The sequence below is a fragment of the Ceratosolen solmsi genome, unplaced genomic scaffold (assembly GCF_000503995.2).
Source record: "Ceratosolen solmsi marchali unplaced genomic scaffold, CerSol_1.0 scaffold33, whole genome shotgun sequence".
Taxonomy (NCBI): Eukaryota; Metazoa; Arthropoda; class Insecta; order Hymenoptera; family Agaonidae; genus Ceratosolen; species Ceratosolen solmsi.
The window spans coordinates 1,237,505-1,252,047 of NW_011948438.1; the positions used below are offsets into that span (position 1 = coordinate 1,237,505).

At 50.0% G+C, this 14,543-nt stretch overlaps 1 protein-coding gene across 1 annotated transcript in view; it reads right to left on the minus strand.

The window, feature by feature from the left end:
* Nucleotides 1–834: 834 nt before the first annotated feature.
* Nucleotides 835–14,543, minus strand: part of ft (cadherin-related tumor suppressor fat) — a 65,967-nt gene continuing 52,258 nt past the window's right edge. Inside the window, exons 10-21 of the mRNA XM_011503538.1 lie at nt 14,206–14,459; nt 12,363–12,796; nt 11,623–11,967; nt 9,603–11,488; nt 8,202–8,877; nt 6,667–6,949; nt 5,598–5,885; nt 5,197–5,501; nt 4,811–5,076; nt 4,218–4,661; nt 3,677–4,040; nt 835–3,528 (exon numbers count right to left, since the gene is read on the minus strand). Coding sequence (XP_011501840.1) covers nt 1,138–3,528; nt 3,677–4,040; nt 4,218–4,661; nt 4,811–5,076; nt 5,197–5,501; nt 5,598–5,885; nt 6,667–6,949; nt 8,202–8,877; nt 9,603–11,488; nt 11,623–11,967; nt 12,363–12,796; nt 14,206–14,459 — 7,936 coding nt within the window. The 3' untranslated portion in view covers nt 835–1,137. The remainder of the gene's footprint in view (nt 3,529–3,676; nt 4,041–4,217; nt 4,662–4,810; nt 5,077–5,196; nt 5,502–5,597; nt 5,886–6,666; nt 6,950–8,201; nt 8,878–9,602; nt 11,489–11,622; nt 11,968–12,362; nt 12,797–14,205; nt 14,460–14,543) is intronic.

Below are 14,543 nucleotides of genomic sequence, written 5' to 3' on the forward strand. Positions count from 1 at the left end.
GCTGAATTTACTAATCAAATTCACGGACTAATTTATTGTCCAGTTTTAATCATTAGTTTATAGTTATGGATTTACAAATATTATCGATTAATATTATTAAATAATTTTATATTTTAGTGGAGCAAAAAAAATTTTCTTTCCCTCTTAATTTCCGTCAATATGTTGGCAAAAATATGACAAAAGCAAATATGCATTAATAAAATTGATCTTTACCGTATTTGATCATTTGACTCATTACCTAACAACAATCTTTGATGGAATATTCTATTTGATACGTCAATTGATTTCTGCTTGAAGTTTATCATTTACTTGACATATTATTTAGTGAAACGGGAGCAAAATTAACCAAAAGAAGAAGAAACTCCGTTTATAATGGTTACAACGTTATCTACGCATTTATCGATAATAAATATTGCCATTTGGTATTACTTATATGTTGCGAGGTGAGCGAGGAGAGGAATAAAGTCGAATAATCGTATCTTATATTTTAATCTTTATTACAAATATAATACCTAGCAATCTTACAACATTAATGTTCTTCATTACGCACTTACAGCTTTTGTACACGATACGCTCTCACATGTACTCACTATTTACATGTGCAACAATTATAATAATTTACATGGGATAATGTGAGAAAGCGAATCATTAAAACGACTAATGGCTTATATTACGTATTTAAACGATCAGTCTGGCATTTCGAACATTGCTATCACTTATCAGTACAATGTGCGCGCGCGCGCGCGTTTGATTGTTTGTGTGCGTGCGTAAGTGGAAGAGATGGCATGGAGATTCGAAGGTACATAAATTATTTTTCACATTAAATTATCGTTCTAAGGCTATTATTATTCTATAAGAATATCAACAGACGCGACATTTCAATAATAACTACATAAATACATACGCAGAGGCGAAGGAGCGTCGAATTTGAATACTTTACAGGGACGCTCGAGTCCCCAATGATATTGAGTCTGCGTAACGAGTAAGGATTAAATGAGGCAAGGGAATAAAATTGCACGTCGGCAATTGGGCGAGGGATCAGAGCTCCAGGGCTTCGGCATCGACACCCTGATACAAGGTGCCAAATTCCAAGCTTACGGTCCAAATCCAATGGCCTGGAGATTTAGCCGCGATAGCTCAGACGTACTCCTCGGAGGGTTTGGAGTTGGCACTGTTGGCGAGCCTGAGGCCGGCGGGGACGCGGGTCGCGCCGTCAGGCAGCTCGGCGATATCGATGAAGACGCCCACGAGACTCTCGAAATTCGGTCCCCAATTAAGGAGGTAGTCCCAGCTGAGGGCGGTACTGGCCGCCGGGCACTCGCCGCTCGCGGGTCCGTAGAGGCCGCCCGCGTGACTCGAGACGTCGTCGTCCGAGGCGACGAGGGTGCTCAGCGAGCCCCGGAACGAGCGCTCGAAGCCATCGTAAGCGACCCCCGGTGTTTTGCTCGGCTGGGGGCTCGGCCCGGTCCCGGATGTCACTCCCTCACCGGACCTCTTGTCCCCGACGAGGGAGCCGCTATCGTACTCGATCTCCGAGCAGGTGAAGCTCTCGTCGGCGCTCTCGTCGCTCGGCTGAGAGTCGCCGCCGCCAACGCCTACGCCCCCAACGCCACCACCAACGCCGACACCACCGACCCCGACGCCGACGCCGACAACCCCGCCACCACCGACGCCCACGCCGACGCCGCCAACGACGACGCCGACGCCGACGCCGCCCACGCCGACACCGCCTACGCCGCGCTCGAGCCTCTCGACCGGCGGACTATGCCTACGACGTAGCCGCGGCTGCGCTTCGCTCGACGAGCTCACCGCGTCGAGGGTCGAGACGAGGCTCGAGGTACGGGGCCGGGCGTTCAGTCGCTCGACCTCCTCGGCGGTGAGGCCCCGCTGTACCGGATCGCCGGATGCCGGCTCGGGTCCAGCTCGCTGCAGGGCCTTACGACTGGCGGTCGAGCCCGAGAGTTGGCTCATAATCGGCGAGTTGAGGCTGCGCTCGCTGTTGGAGTTGAGGGCATCCTTGCCGACACCCCCGGAGGAGGAGGTCGTGGCGAGGAGGGCGCTCTGCAGGGGCTTGCCGCTTATGTCGTGGAGCGTGAGGATGCGGGGTTGTTGAGCCGATAGCTCGCTGCTCGGCGAGAGCCTCGCGAGGGGCGTGCTCTGGAGGAGTTTGGGGGCGGCGGGAGCGGGCTGACCGTGGGGCGGGCCCGGTGCCGCCCGCGGCGGAAAGGCGGTCGCGTGCTTGTGACGGCCGGCGTAGCCGGCGACCGGGGGAGGGCTCGCCCGGTGATACTTGCGCGCCCCGTCCCGGTAGCCCTTGTAGTGGTAAACGACGTCGATGTCGCTCGGGGCGATCGAGCTCGCGTTCTCAAGGTCGTAGTGCTCCGGGAGCTCGGGCTCGCGGCCGCCGCGTTCGCGCTCCCGTTCGCGCTCCCGCTCTCGCTCCCGCTCGCGTTCCCGCTCCCGTTCTCGTTCTCGCTCCCGCTCGCGGGCCAGCGGCTGCTCGTCTCGAGTGGCAGGCGACCGGCTGAGTTCGCGCTCGATTATGTCGGGCCGCTGGGGCCGCAGCTCGGGCCCCGGAGTCTCGCGCTCCTTGCACTTCTTGGCGACGAGCTCCGAGCCGAGGTGGCCGAGGGCGCGCAACTCGGGCCCGTCGGGTATGTAGGTGTTCTCGTGGCGGGCGACGTGGGCGTCGGTCGGGGCGCCAACGAGGCCGTTGCCGAGACTACCCGTGAGGACGGCGCCAGCGCCCTTGCCGAGCACCGTGCCGGCCGACTTGTCCTTACTCTGGCGTCGCAGCCGGAATATGACGAAGCTGGCGAGGATGGCGACGAGTAGTATTATGAAGAAGACGATGACGAGGGTGACGCCGACGCTGAGGGGATCGGCTGCGGTGGCAGCGGCAACGCCGATGGGACCTCGGCAGCCGAGGTGCACCTTGCCGTGGTGGACGACCTCGCGGAATATCGAGCCGGAGCCGTTGAACGGCTGGGACTCGTCGTTAACGGTGAAGTTGGCCAGGCAGCCCTCGAAGTGCTTGGGTAGGCCGTCGCGGGCCAGGTAAAGGTCACGCCTGACACCGCCGATGGCGAGCAGCGTGAGGTAGGGATCGAGGAAGTCGTGGACGCCGGCGGAGTCGAGCTCGTCGCCGGTGGCCGCGCCGTCGACGTAGAGCCTCAGTCCGCGGGCGTGCGCGTGCAGTGTGAGATTGTGCCAGCGTCCGTCGGCGAGACTCGCCGCCTCGTGACTACCGGCCGTGTGGACAGGTGATGTCAGGAGCGAGGAGTAACTGATTCGGCCCTCGCGCAATTCCACCGATGTAAAGTGCTCGTTGCTGGCTGCGTAAATGAGCAGGCCGTTCGGCTTCACGGTGCGGAACATCAGGTGGAGGCTCTTGGCGGGACTCGAGCTCGTCAGGGGCGCGAGACTCCTCCTCTCCTTGTTACGACGTAACGTGGATCCGGTATGCCAGAGAGTCGAGCCTCCGTAAAGATTCTCCAGCAGTTGCATCCTTCTGTGCTTTTCGGAGATCTAAAGGTGGCGAGGGAGAGTCAAGGATCATTCATTAGAAGCTGATATATATCGGGACCTCGTCATTGTATCGAGATACAACGTGGCCCGTTGTTGGGCCATCTTAGGGGTGAAATAATGGGAATTAGAAGCGGTTGATGTATGTTACCTTATACTCGACGTAGCCACCCTCGCTAAGGCTGACGGACTCGAAAGCTCCCTGGCAGTTGGGTGCGGAGATTTTGTCACATTGGCAGAGTGGCTCGCTCCATTTGTCGTGGCAGATGCTGTGGCCGCAAGCGTTGCCGCGTTGGGCTAGGCGCGAGCAGGGCCCGGCCTCGGATCTCGGGCAGGTGGGCCTGATGCCGCGGGAGGACAGCGGACTCGTGAGATTGAGGGCGCGGCCGTTTAAGGAGACCGAGTGCACGCAGCCGACGAGATCGTCCGAGTGTATCTGTCCGGGCCTCTCAAGGACGGGATCGGCATTTATCAGGCCGCCGAGCAGTAGTGGATTATTGTTGAAGTTGAGCGTTCTGTAAGGGGGTGAAAGGCATTTTGGTTTTCGTGGATGAAGAGAGTAGGACGTCGGTCGTGTAAGCTCGGTGAAGGGGTGGGTAGCAATGCATATTTTACGTGGGAGACATTAAAGTGCCTTTTTTTAAGTTAAGCTCGAGTAAATGGTGAAGTGTGCGCGCGCTGGGGGCACTTACCCAATGGGCCCGACGTCGTCGACGTAGCAACTACCGTCGCCGGGACGACAGTCGTCGCACATGTCGCCGTACTCCTTGCATTTGGAAATACTGAGCGAGACGACACGTCCGTTCCTCGTAGCCGTCACCTTGCGCCAGTTACCATCGGCCAGTGACCTTTCGGATTTGATCGTGAGGGAGATGATGGCGCTTCGCGCACCCCCGCACGAAAACACAAGCTGTCCCTCGATGAGCTCCAGTACAACGAAGTCCGAGCGGCCGCTGCTCTGAGGCCCGTAATTGTAGAGCAGGAGGGCATTCGGTTTCGTCGTGGCGAACACAATGGTAATGTCGTTGGTGTTGGAATCGAGGGCGGGGAACGTCATATAGGAGAGCTCGTCGAAGCCGAACGTCGAACGCTCGCAGTGGCGCCCGTAGCGACCGTCCGGGCAACTGCAGCGGTACCTACGACAAGAGGTTCGTCCCTTCGTTATTGCCAAGGATGAAACGTCAGAGCGGATCGAGTTTCTTAATGAGGCGGTTGGTCGAGACAATGGGATCGTTGGCAAGGTTTAATGGGGGTGAATAGGTAGTAGACGAGGTAGTGGACTAACCCAGGTATTTCCCCGACGCAGAGTCCACCGTGGAGGCAGGGATTGGGCCTGCAGGAGTTGGTGAGCACCTCGCAGTGATTGCCGCGATAACCGGCCCGACAGAGGCAGAAGAAGCTCGATCCATCGGGGCTCTCCTTACAGGATCCCCCGTTTCTGCAGGGGTTGCTAGCACACGCGTCACCGCGTTCCAGTTCGCACAATTTGCCCTCCCGATCACCGGGGCAAGTGCAATGAAAGTCGAAGCCAATGCGTCGGCACTGTCCAGCCTGGAACAAACATTAACGCAATTAAAGGGTTGAAATGGCTGGGGTTTGCGGCTAAGTAACGTCAATAGTGATCGATGGCTGATAGGCTGATGGCTGGGAAATTAATGGTCAATGACTTACGGAGTGGCAAGGATTCGGTGAGCAGGGATCTTGCTTCTTTTCGCATCTTTCCCCGGTGAATCCGTCGCGGCATTTGCACGTCATTTCGTGCACAATTTCCGGCGACGTGAGAACGAGCGTCGGACTGTCGATTATCCGGGCGGTCTCGTGCACGGCAATCTGATCGCTGCAAAAGCCTCCGTTCTCGCAGGCATCCGTCTTACATGGCGTATAACCGATCGTGATGTAAGATCCCTCCAGAAGCGTCTCCATTAGCCTGCGCTTCCTCAGCAGGAGCTCCTTCACTTCGCTTTTCGTGCGATAACCTGCGGGGCAAAGTTGCGCTTGTAATGCTTGGTCCCCCCATTGGGACGAGTCGATGCTAAGAGAGACAAGGGACAAGTATCGAGGCGTTACGCTACCTTGGGACGACGACGATGATATAGCTACGTAAACTTCGATGTCCCCGTCTTTCTCGTCGATGCTGTATATGCTTAATGTATCGCCGACGTCCAATTTCTCTTGAAGTAGCTCCAAAAGCGCTCTATAATGATTGCTTAAAAAGTCGGTGGCTTTTATTCGCGATATCCGTATCGTTACGCTATTCTCCACCGTTGTGTTTGAGAACATAAGGAACTCCACGGTAACCTTCGATACTACGTCCGGATGCCTACCGTCATTTCCGGACACGCTCAACGAATAGCCAATACCTATGTGAGAAAGGCAAATGATGATAAAGCGTTGATAATGATATGGTTGGGCAAGGGGAAGGATAAATGTCGCCCGTAGTCGACCGATCGATCTCCGATGAAAGTCCCTATAGAGTACGAAGCCTTATTTATTTGAGAGGCTTTTTGTTGTTTGAAAGGCTCGCGCCAATACTACAATTAATAACTTATTTTTCATGTAAAATCGATTCGGGCGTACCGACATAAACGACCGGCTCCACTTGAAATTGCAAAGCTTATGTTTATGAATGTCCGTTTCGTTAAGGCTATGAAATTAAACGATCATCGGGACAATCGGAAAATTATGCAAAACGCCGAATTAGATCCGAAAAATCGGGAGAAAGGAGGAGAGAACGGTGACGATAAATCAAAAGGGGGATGAGACTCGTTCTCTCCCGTACCACGGGCCCGTCATCCCCCGCCAGCGTCGCCACCCCCGCCCTCCCTTTTAATAACGGACACGCGCGCCATCCATCCGATACAATGCGAAGCCCGCGTGTTCGCTCCCCTTCCCCCGCCGCACACACACACACACGCACGCACGCACGCACGCACGCACGCACGCAACAACGCGCGCCTCGCGCTCTATCACCCCCCCCCCGCCAGCGCCCAAAATACACCAATCCATCAATAATCCCCCTTCTCGCCCCGCCAAATCACCCGCCCTGTTCCCTTCCCCGCGATTGCGCACGCGAATGAATTATTAATAACGCGATCTCGCGCGCAATTTTCGTCCGCAGGATTTATGGCCGTGATCACGAACCTGGCGTGATTTTGCCGGCATGCAAATTGCACGCGACAGGGATGCTCAGCGCGCCGGTGGAGCCCCCGAGGCCCTGGAGGATCTTGCAGGTGTAGTCGCCGCTGGTGTCGGGATCGTTCGGATGGACGTCCGCTATTTTGCCAAGGGGCGACTGTCCGTTGAAGGAGTGCACGGTCACGTGCACCGAGCGCGGACTGGATGGATTGTCGTTCTGGTCGAGAACGTGGATGGTGACCGCGTGCTCGCTGCTCAACCTGGGTGTGCCCGAGTCCTCCACCTCGATCTGCAATCACCGGTTACAATACTATTAGGATTTGGTTACTACTCTCGACGATGGTGATAAGGATTATAGCTCGATAAGACCGTGATTATTCAGAGGCTACGGAAGTGGTAGTTATCGAGGACAATGTTAAGGAGGCTCCGAGCGACTTGTCCTGTCGGAGATTGTTGTTCGTTAAGTATATACTCTTGAGCGAAACATGAAAATGGCATTTCTCATTCATATTCATAAGATATGAGGTGAATTTCGATCGCACGGTACTTCCGATCGTGGCCACGTTAAAATAGATTTTAGGTGAGTACGAAAGGACCTTTAATTCTTTTAATATACGTCGTGATTTTATATAATGTGAGAATTGAGGATGGAATTTTATTGGCCATCGTGGGACAAAATCCTCAATATTGGATAATTTGGCAAACTTGTATATTATGCCGTTTTTATCGATCTTACATTGCCTCGTTATTCAGATAAAACGGCATCTGTCGAATAATCCACAACAAATTACACGTTAAAGCAGTCGATTATGGATGTAAATTTATCAGCCTTAAGAGAGAAATGGTGAGAGAGAGAGAGAGAGAGAGAAAGGGTGAGAGAAAGAGAGAGAGAGAGAGAGAGAGAGAGAGAGAGAGAGAGAGGAATCGACGTAGTCTTTCATCGATAATCTCGATTTTATATGCATTTTGTGTAACGTAACTTTGGATAGTTTGCCAATATTGATTGTCGTAACATTGATGCGAGCATTGTTTATTAATTGGTAGTAAGGCTTACGAAAGAATATTAATTAATGCTAGCGGTAGCGAGATAATATTTCAAAAGATAAATACCGGCAAAAATAATTAAAGTGCAAGATCATAATTTTGCAAAGCGCAGTTTAATTATCGTCGCTAATTGAATGCAAATTTATTGAAAGAGAGGAGAGAGGATTAAAATGGGTGACAGTTAAAAAGAGCGAATGTAGAGGAGCCGTTAAATACTTTGGAGGAGGAGGGCAGATTTATAGAATTAATCAATGAATTAATTCACTCGACGTTAAATGTAATATCGCCCTAAATTCCGCGTCTAATAAAGCAAATTGTGCAGGTTTATTTTCAAAGGCCGATGCTCGTAATGTTAGGGAGGCCTTTCTCATTGGCTCGTTGTTGCTCAAAGCCCTTACGAAGATGCTCTTCCCTATTAAACCAATGGTGGTACCAATTTACCAATGGTAAATTGTTCGAGATCGTTTGCGAAGCGTCATGCTGCCAGCCACACTTACCAAAAGATCCAAGTGCGATGCTATTTCCCTATCTAAGCTCCGCGTTGTCTTTAAAATACCCAAATGCTTCTCCAAACTGACTAGATCCATCTGTTTTCCACCGATTATCCGGTAGGAGAATGGAGCTCCATTTGGCGGCAGATCTAAGTCCGTGGCGCTTAACGTCATGATACTCGTACCCGCGGGCTCGTTCTCGCTTACGTAGCCGCTAAGCTCCGCCGAGTCGAAAATCGGCCCGTTGTCGTTCACGTCCAATAGATCGATCTTGACGGAGGCGGTGCCGGTTTGCGGCGGACTACCGGTATCGATTGCCCCGATTATAAGCTCGTAACTCGGCACCGTCTCCCGATCCAGCAGTTTGGCCGTTTCGACGTCCCCGGACTGGGGATCGATTTTAAAAGCTTGGCCGACGTTCCCCCCGATGATCGAGTAGGAGAACTGATTATTTTGTGGCCGGACATCTTTGTCGATGGCTCGGACGGTGAGGACTCGGCTTCCGAGGTTTCCGCCCTCGGAAACCGTGGCTTCGTACAGGTTTTGCAGGAATTCCGGAGGATCGTTGCCGTCTTGAATCGAAATGATGACTTGGGCCTCGTCGGTGTCATTGCCCCGAATACCACCGGCATTCTTCGTCATGACTGTTAGAATGGCCCGATTTTGCGTTTCACGATCCAATCTAAAACGAAGGAAACGAAAAGAAAAAAATATAAAAATAAACAATCAATAAATCAATGAGATAGATAGATAGATAGATAGATAGATAGATAGATAGAGAGAGAGAGAGAGAGAGAGAGAGAGATGTACTATCGTACGCTAGTAAAACTTTCAAAACTAGACTTTTTTAGTTCAAATGGTAGGATGATTGAACGAGGGCTAAAATTGGTATTGGTAATCGTCATCATAGACTCGACATAATTTCTTTTCAAAAACAATGAGAAAAACAAAAACAGAAGCAATCGTTTCGTAATTGTATTTGCGATTAAAAATTATTTTACTCAATATTGACCGTATTTTTTGTAATCAATTTTTTCTTCCTCCTCCTCCTCTTCTTCTTCATCTTCTTCTTCTTCATCATCATCATCATCATCATCATCATCATCATCATCATCATCATCATCATCATCATCATCATCATCATCATCATCATCATCATCATCATCATCATCATCATCATCATCATCATCATCATCATCATCATCATCATCATCATCACCATCTTCTTCTTCTTCTTCTTCTTCTTCTTATTATTATTATTATTATTATTATTATTATTATTATTATTATTATTATTATTCATATACACACCGGTTTTACAATATAATTTTGAGCAATACTATTAAGGACATCGCATTAAATCGATACTTTATCCTATTAATAATAGCCGAATGGCATTTTACATACCTTCTCGATACACTGAGTATTCCAGTCTCGGGCCCAATAGAAAATCCTCGATCGTTCGAGGAACCGACGAATAGATAGAACACCTTTCCATCGGTACCCGCGTCCTGATCCATAGCTTGAACAACACCCACGGATGCTCCCACCTCGGCACTCTCCGAGACATCCATGTGAAAGACCGGCTGAATGAATTTCGGATAGAATTCATTGATACCCGTAATGCGTACCAACACCGTGGTGAAACCGATCATTTGTGGATTGGCGTCCGGATTGGCGGCAACGATGTCCAATGTATACTCGTTGGCCTCTTCGTAATCGAAGCTCAACCTCGATGTAATAATTCCAGTATCCCGCTCAATTTGGAAATAATCTTTTCCACTTCCACCGGTAATGCGATATTGAATGATGGCGTATTTCGGGGAATCGATGTCCGTAGCGCGCACTGCGAACACAAAGTGCCGGGGCGGCAAATTCTCCGATAAATAAGCTTCGTAGAGGCTTTGATTGAACACTGGTGGATTGTCATTGATGTCGGAGACGTTAACGGTTAATGTAGCAATAGCGCGCCTCGACTCGAATCCCAAGTCTTGGGCAGTGATGTTCAATCTGTACTCTTGAATGGTATCGTAGTCGAGAGGCTCGAGGATTGTGATCGCCCCAGTGAGAGGATTAATCGAGAACTCTTGGCGCTCGTTGCCCGCGGAAATCTCGTAGTTGACCATTCCGTTCGGGCCATCGTCCGAGTCGACGGCATTGACCGTGAGGATGGTGGTGTTGACGGGCTCGTTTTCCGGAACCCGAACTTGGTAGCTCACCGCGGCGAATGCGGGCGCGTGACGATTCTCACCGGTAATTACCAGCGTGACCCAGGCCTCGTCACTCTGAGGAGGGACGCCCTTATCGGCAGCTTTCACTTTGATCGAGCAGACCGTGCCAATCTTGAAGCTGCCGAGGCTCTTCCTCACGTAAATCCAGCCCATTTTCGGCTCGACGTAGAAGTACTCGCTGCCGTTACCAGACACCACGGTATACTCGATTTCAGCATTGACGCCAAAGTCTTCGCTGTCGTAAGCAACGACCTGGGCGATTTTCTTATTAATCGGGTGTCCCTCCGGCACCGGGGACAGATACGATCTTTGCTCGAATTTCGGCGCATGATTGTTCGCGTCGACGATGCTCACGTAAACGAGGGTTTTCGTGGATAGAGGTGGCTTGCCGTTATCCGTGGCCAGTACGTAGAGGGAATAAATATTCTCGGGCGACATTGGCCGTTTGGTGTGCTTGTATCGTAAGGGACGTTTGCTGAATAGATCGCCGGTCGCTGGATCGACCGTAAATAAGTCCGATGGCTGAAGGAGACTGTAAGAAATTACGGAATTCGGGCCCTGCTTGTCGCGATCGACGGCTACGACTTGCCCGACCTGGGCCATTCTATGCTGAAGCTCCGGGAAGTAAAAGTGATAGGATTCTTCCTCGAACTCGGGTGGATTGTCATTTTGGTCTTGGATCGTGATTGTAAGTGGAGTTTCGACGCCCCAAGCTCCATCGGCTGCCGAAACCTTTAATAAATACTCGTCTTGAAGCTCGCGGTCGAGGTGCCCGGCCACGGTGACGTTGCCGCTCAGTGCGTCGATGGCGAACTTATTGCTGGGATTGTCGGTGAAGCTGTAAGTGACGTTGGCATTTTGCTCGATATCCAGGTCGCTGCTCGTGATTCGTATGACGAAGGTGCCGATCTCGGAGTTCTCGGTGACATTAACGCTAAACAGTCGGGTAAATCTTGGCGGATTGTCATTCTTATCGAGGATGGTAACGAGGATAGTCGCACTGCCGGTCAAACGGGGAAAACCACGATCTCGCGCTTCCACGATCAGTTCGTAGGCAGACACCTGCAAACCAATAAATCCAGGATATATTATAATATTGGGATAGCTTGTTAAATACGTTAAATACAACGTCATCTTTTAATCTTCTCTCGAGCCTCATTGGTAAGCTCGTGGCGAGGGTGATTAAAAAGATTTACCTCTTCCCTATCCAATTTCGCGTTCGTATTGACTTGGCCGGACGATTCGTCGATAACGAAGACCTCGTCAAAATCATCCCTTAGGTGATACGTCACTTCCCCGTTCATCTCCGAATCCGCATCTTTGGCTGAAACTCTTGTGACGAGTAGGGGTGGATACTCCTCCTCGGGCACGGATGCATTATAAATGGACGAGTCGATTACGGGGACATTGTCGTTGGCGTCCGTTACATTAACGAGAATCTGCATGACGCTCCTCAGCGAAGGATTTCCCGAATCCATCACTTCGATCCAGGCTTCAAAGTTCGGCGCCGTCTCGTAATCAAATCCAGATGCGATAATAACCTTAAATAACATTAATGGCTAAGATTTAGTCAGATTACAGATTACAAACGTGACTCGAGCGGACTAGAGGCGCAGTCCCGAACGAGGGCAAATCAATTTAAACGGGATCGATATAATTGTTATTGTTTACGCCCGCCTAGAAATCATATTATTTCTGTCTGCCACATCGAACAATAAGGCTATTAAATTGACGGTTAAGCGAATTATGCAATAGGAGAGGGATAATTGCTAATTTCCCGTATAAAATCCAGTTATCCACGAGCGTCGATGATAATGGCCTCGGCGATAAAGCAATCGAGAGGCTAAAATATCGCGCACTAGCCATTGATTTTCATTTTTCACGTTCAATATTATCTCGTCGCATTAATCGGCGAGCCGAGCGCCAAATGCCTCACCTCCCCGGTATGTGGCTCGACCCTCAATGCCTCCCCGACGTTTCCGCCGGCCATGCCGAAGACCAAATCGCTGGCTGGTCCGTCCTTCGGAGTGGTCGCGCTCAGCGTCGTCACGACTTTGCCCTCAGGCGCGTCCTCCTTCAGCGTAAATCTCGTTGCTGTCGTGGGCATGAAGGTGGGAAACAGCTGGCGTTCCCAGAGGTGGACCACGAGATCGGCGGAGGTGGTGCGGGGCTCGGCGCCGCAGTCCGATGCTTCGATCTGGAGTTGATAGGTGCTCTGGCCGCCGGCGAGGAGCTTCCCGTTGGCGCGTACGACCCCGGTCGTTGGGTCGACGATGAAGCGCAACGAGTCCTTGCCGTGGAGACGATAGGTGATTCGCGAATTCTCGTTCTCGTCGTCGTCCACGGCCTTTGCGCCGAACACGAAGTCACCTGCGTTTTAAATGGACAAGCGTGCGATTGAGATTTAAGGCCATTAAATCAAATTAAAGCAGATTGGAGTCGATCGGTCGGTCGATACGTTTTCCTGACTTTTTACGGCCAACCTCGTACGCAAGATAATGGATAATTAGGGTGAATCGGGGGGGGGGGGGCAAGCATGTGGGGCATTTTCTCAGCGGCGGTTGTCCGGGCTCCGGGTGGCTTTTGACAGCTTAGGGCAAGGCATACAGTTACTTTTTAAAGATATATCGCTTTGATAAACAAAGGAAAACAAAAATTCAGCGCTACGTAAGATAAAGTCGACTAATTCTTTCTTTTTTTGATAATTTCGTTTCTCTTTTCTTTACTTTTTTATTCCTTTTTTTTTACTTCTTTTGCTTTTTTTGCTTTATTTGCTTTTTTATTTTACTTTTCATTGCTGGGAAAGCACGGCGGCGAGATCGATAAATTATTTAATATTATTCTAAAAATATTCCTTATTTAATGTTTATGATTAATGAAACTGATATATAATATCGTAGCGCTTATGAACCATAATTTAAAATAAGTATATAATTTTACAACATAATTGACAATGTCTTCATTTACCCTGCAGGATATCAGAAATGCAGACACTGGATTTAAATAAAATTCTAATATATAAGAAAATTACGCTGATAATCCGTGCCCATTTTACGCAGAGGACGTATTGAATTTAGCAATTTAATTATTTTCGAATAAAATGTATAGAATGTCGGGTAAAAAAAAACAAAGAACAGAAAAGAGAGAGAGAGAATGTTATATATATATATATATATATATATATATATATATATATAAGACTAGCGTACGCTATATCTTATAAATATGGATGTTATTGATTTTATCATCGATCGAAATTAATAATAACTATAACGTAATTGTTAACAATTACTTGATAACGATAAATCCTTGTTGAAGACGTGAAAGTATTTAATTTTTGTAGCTTTTACGAATCGAGTTGCACGCAATGGCCAATGGACATTTGGCCTCTATTGTATTACATATTCATAATATCCAAGTAGTTGGCAAAAAATTTAATGAAACATCTCGAATGTACGTTGACGACTTAATTCTCTGCCGGGCTCATCGCAGCCCATCCCCGACGAATTGTCTTTGCAATTAATTAATAAAAATTACAGATCGACTCAGCGCCGATCAGTCCGAACGCAAGCCGTAACAAAGATACCTTCGCGAACTTCCTTTAATGCCGAACGAGCGGCCGATTGACGAGGATTCCTAATCACAGCTTCGAAGAAAGTCAATTCGGCAATTTGCTCTTTTCGATAGTTGGATCGTTATCGCGTCGCCTTAGCTGAAAACGGCTGTATCCCCACTTCCCTCCCCGGATAACGATAATTATGATAAGGTCGAGGTCGTACCTTTGGCTGTCGAGTCGGGAACGTAGGCTGTGTATCTGGGACTGGAGAATCTCGGGGCGTTGTCGTTCAAGTCGCTGATCGATATCGTTAGATTGACAGCGGAGGCACGCGGCTCCGTCGGGCTCGAGTCTTGGGCGACCAGGGTCAAGTGGTAGACGGCCGTCTGCTCGCGGTCGAGCCGCTCCAGGGTGACGATTTGGCCGGTGTTGGAGTTCACGTGGAACTTTTCCGCTTTGTCGCCGAGGAGGCTGTATCTGCACGTGATAAAATGGCGATTTATTGGTGGAACGCGACTTGAGGCGGTAAGTGGGGGGGGGGGGGGGGGGGGGGGGGGGGTT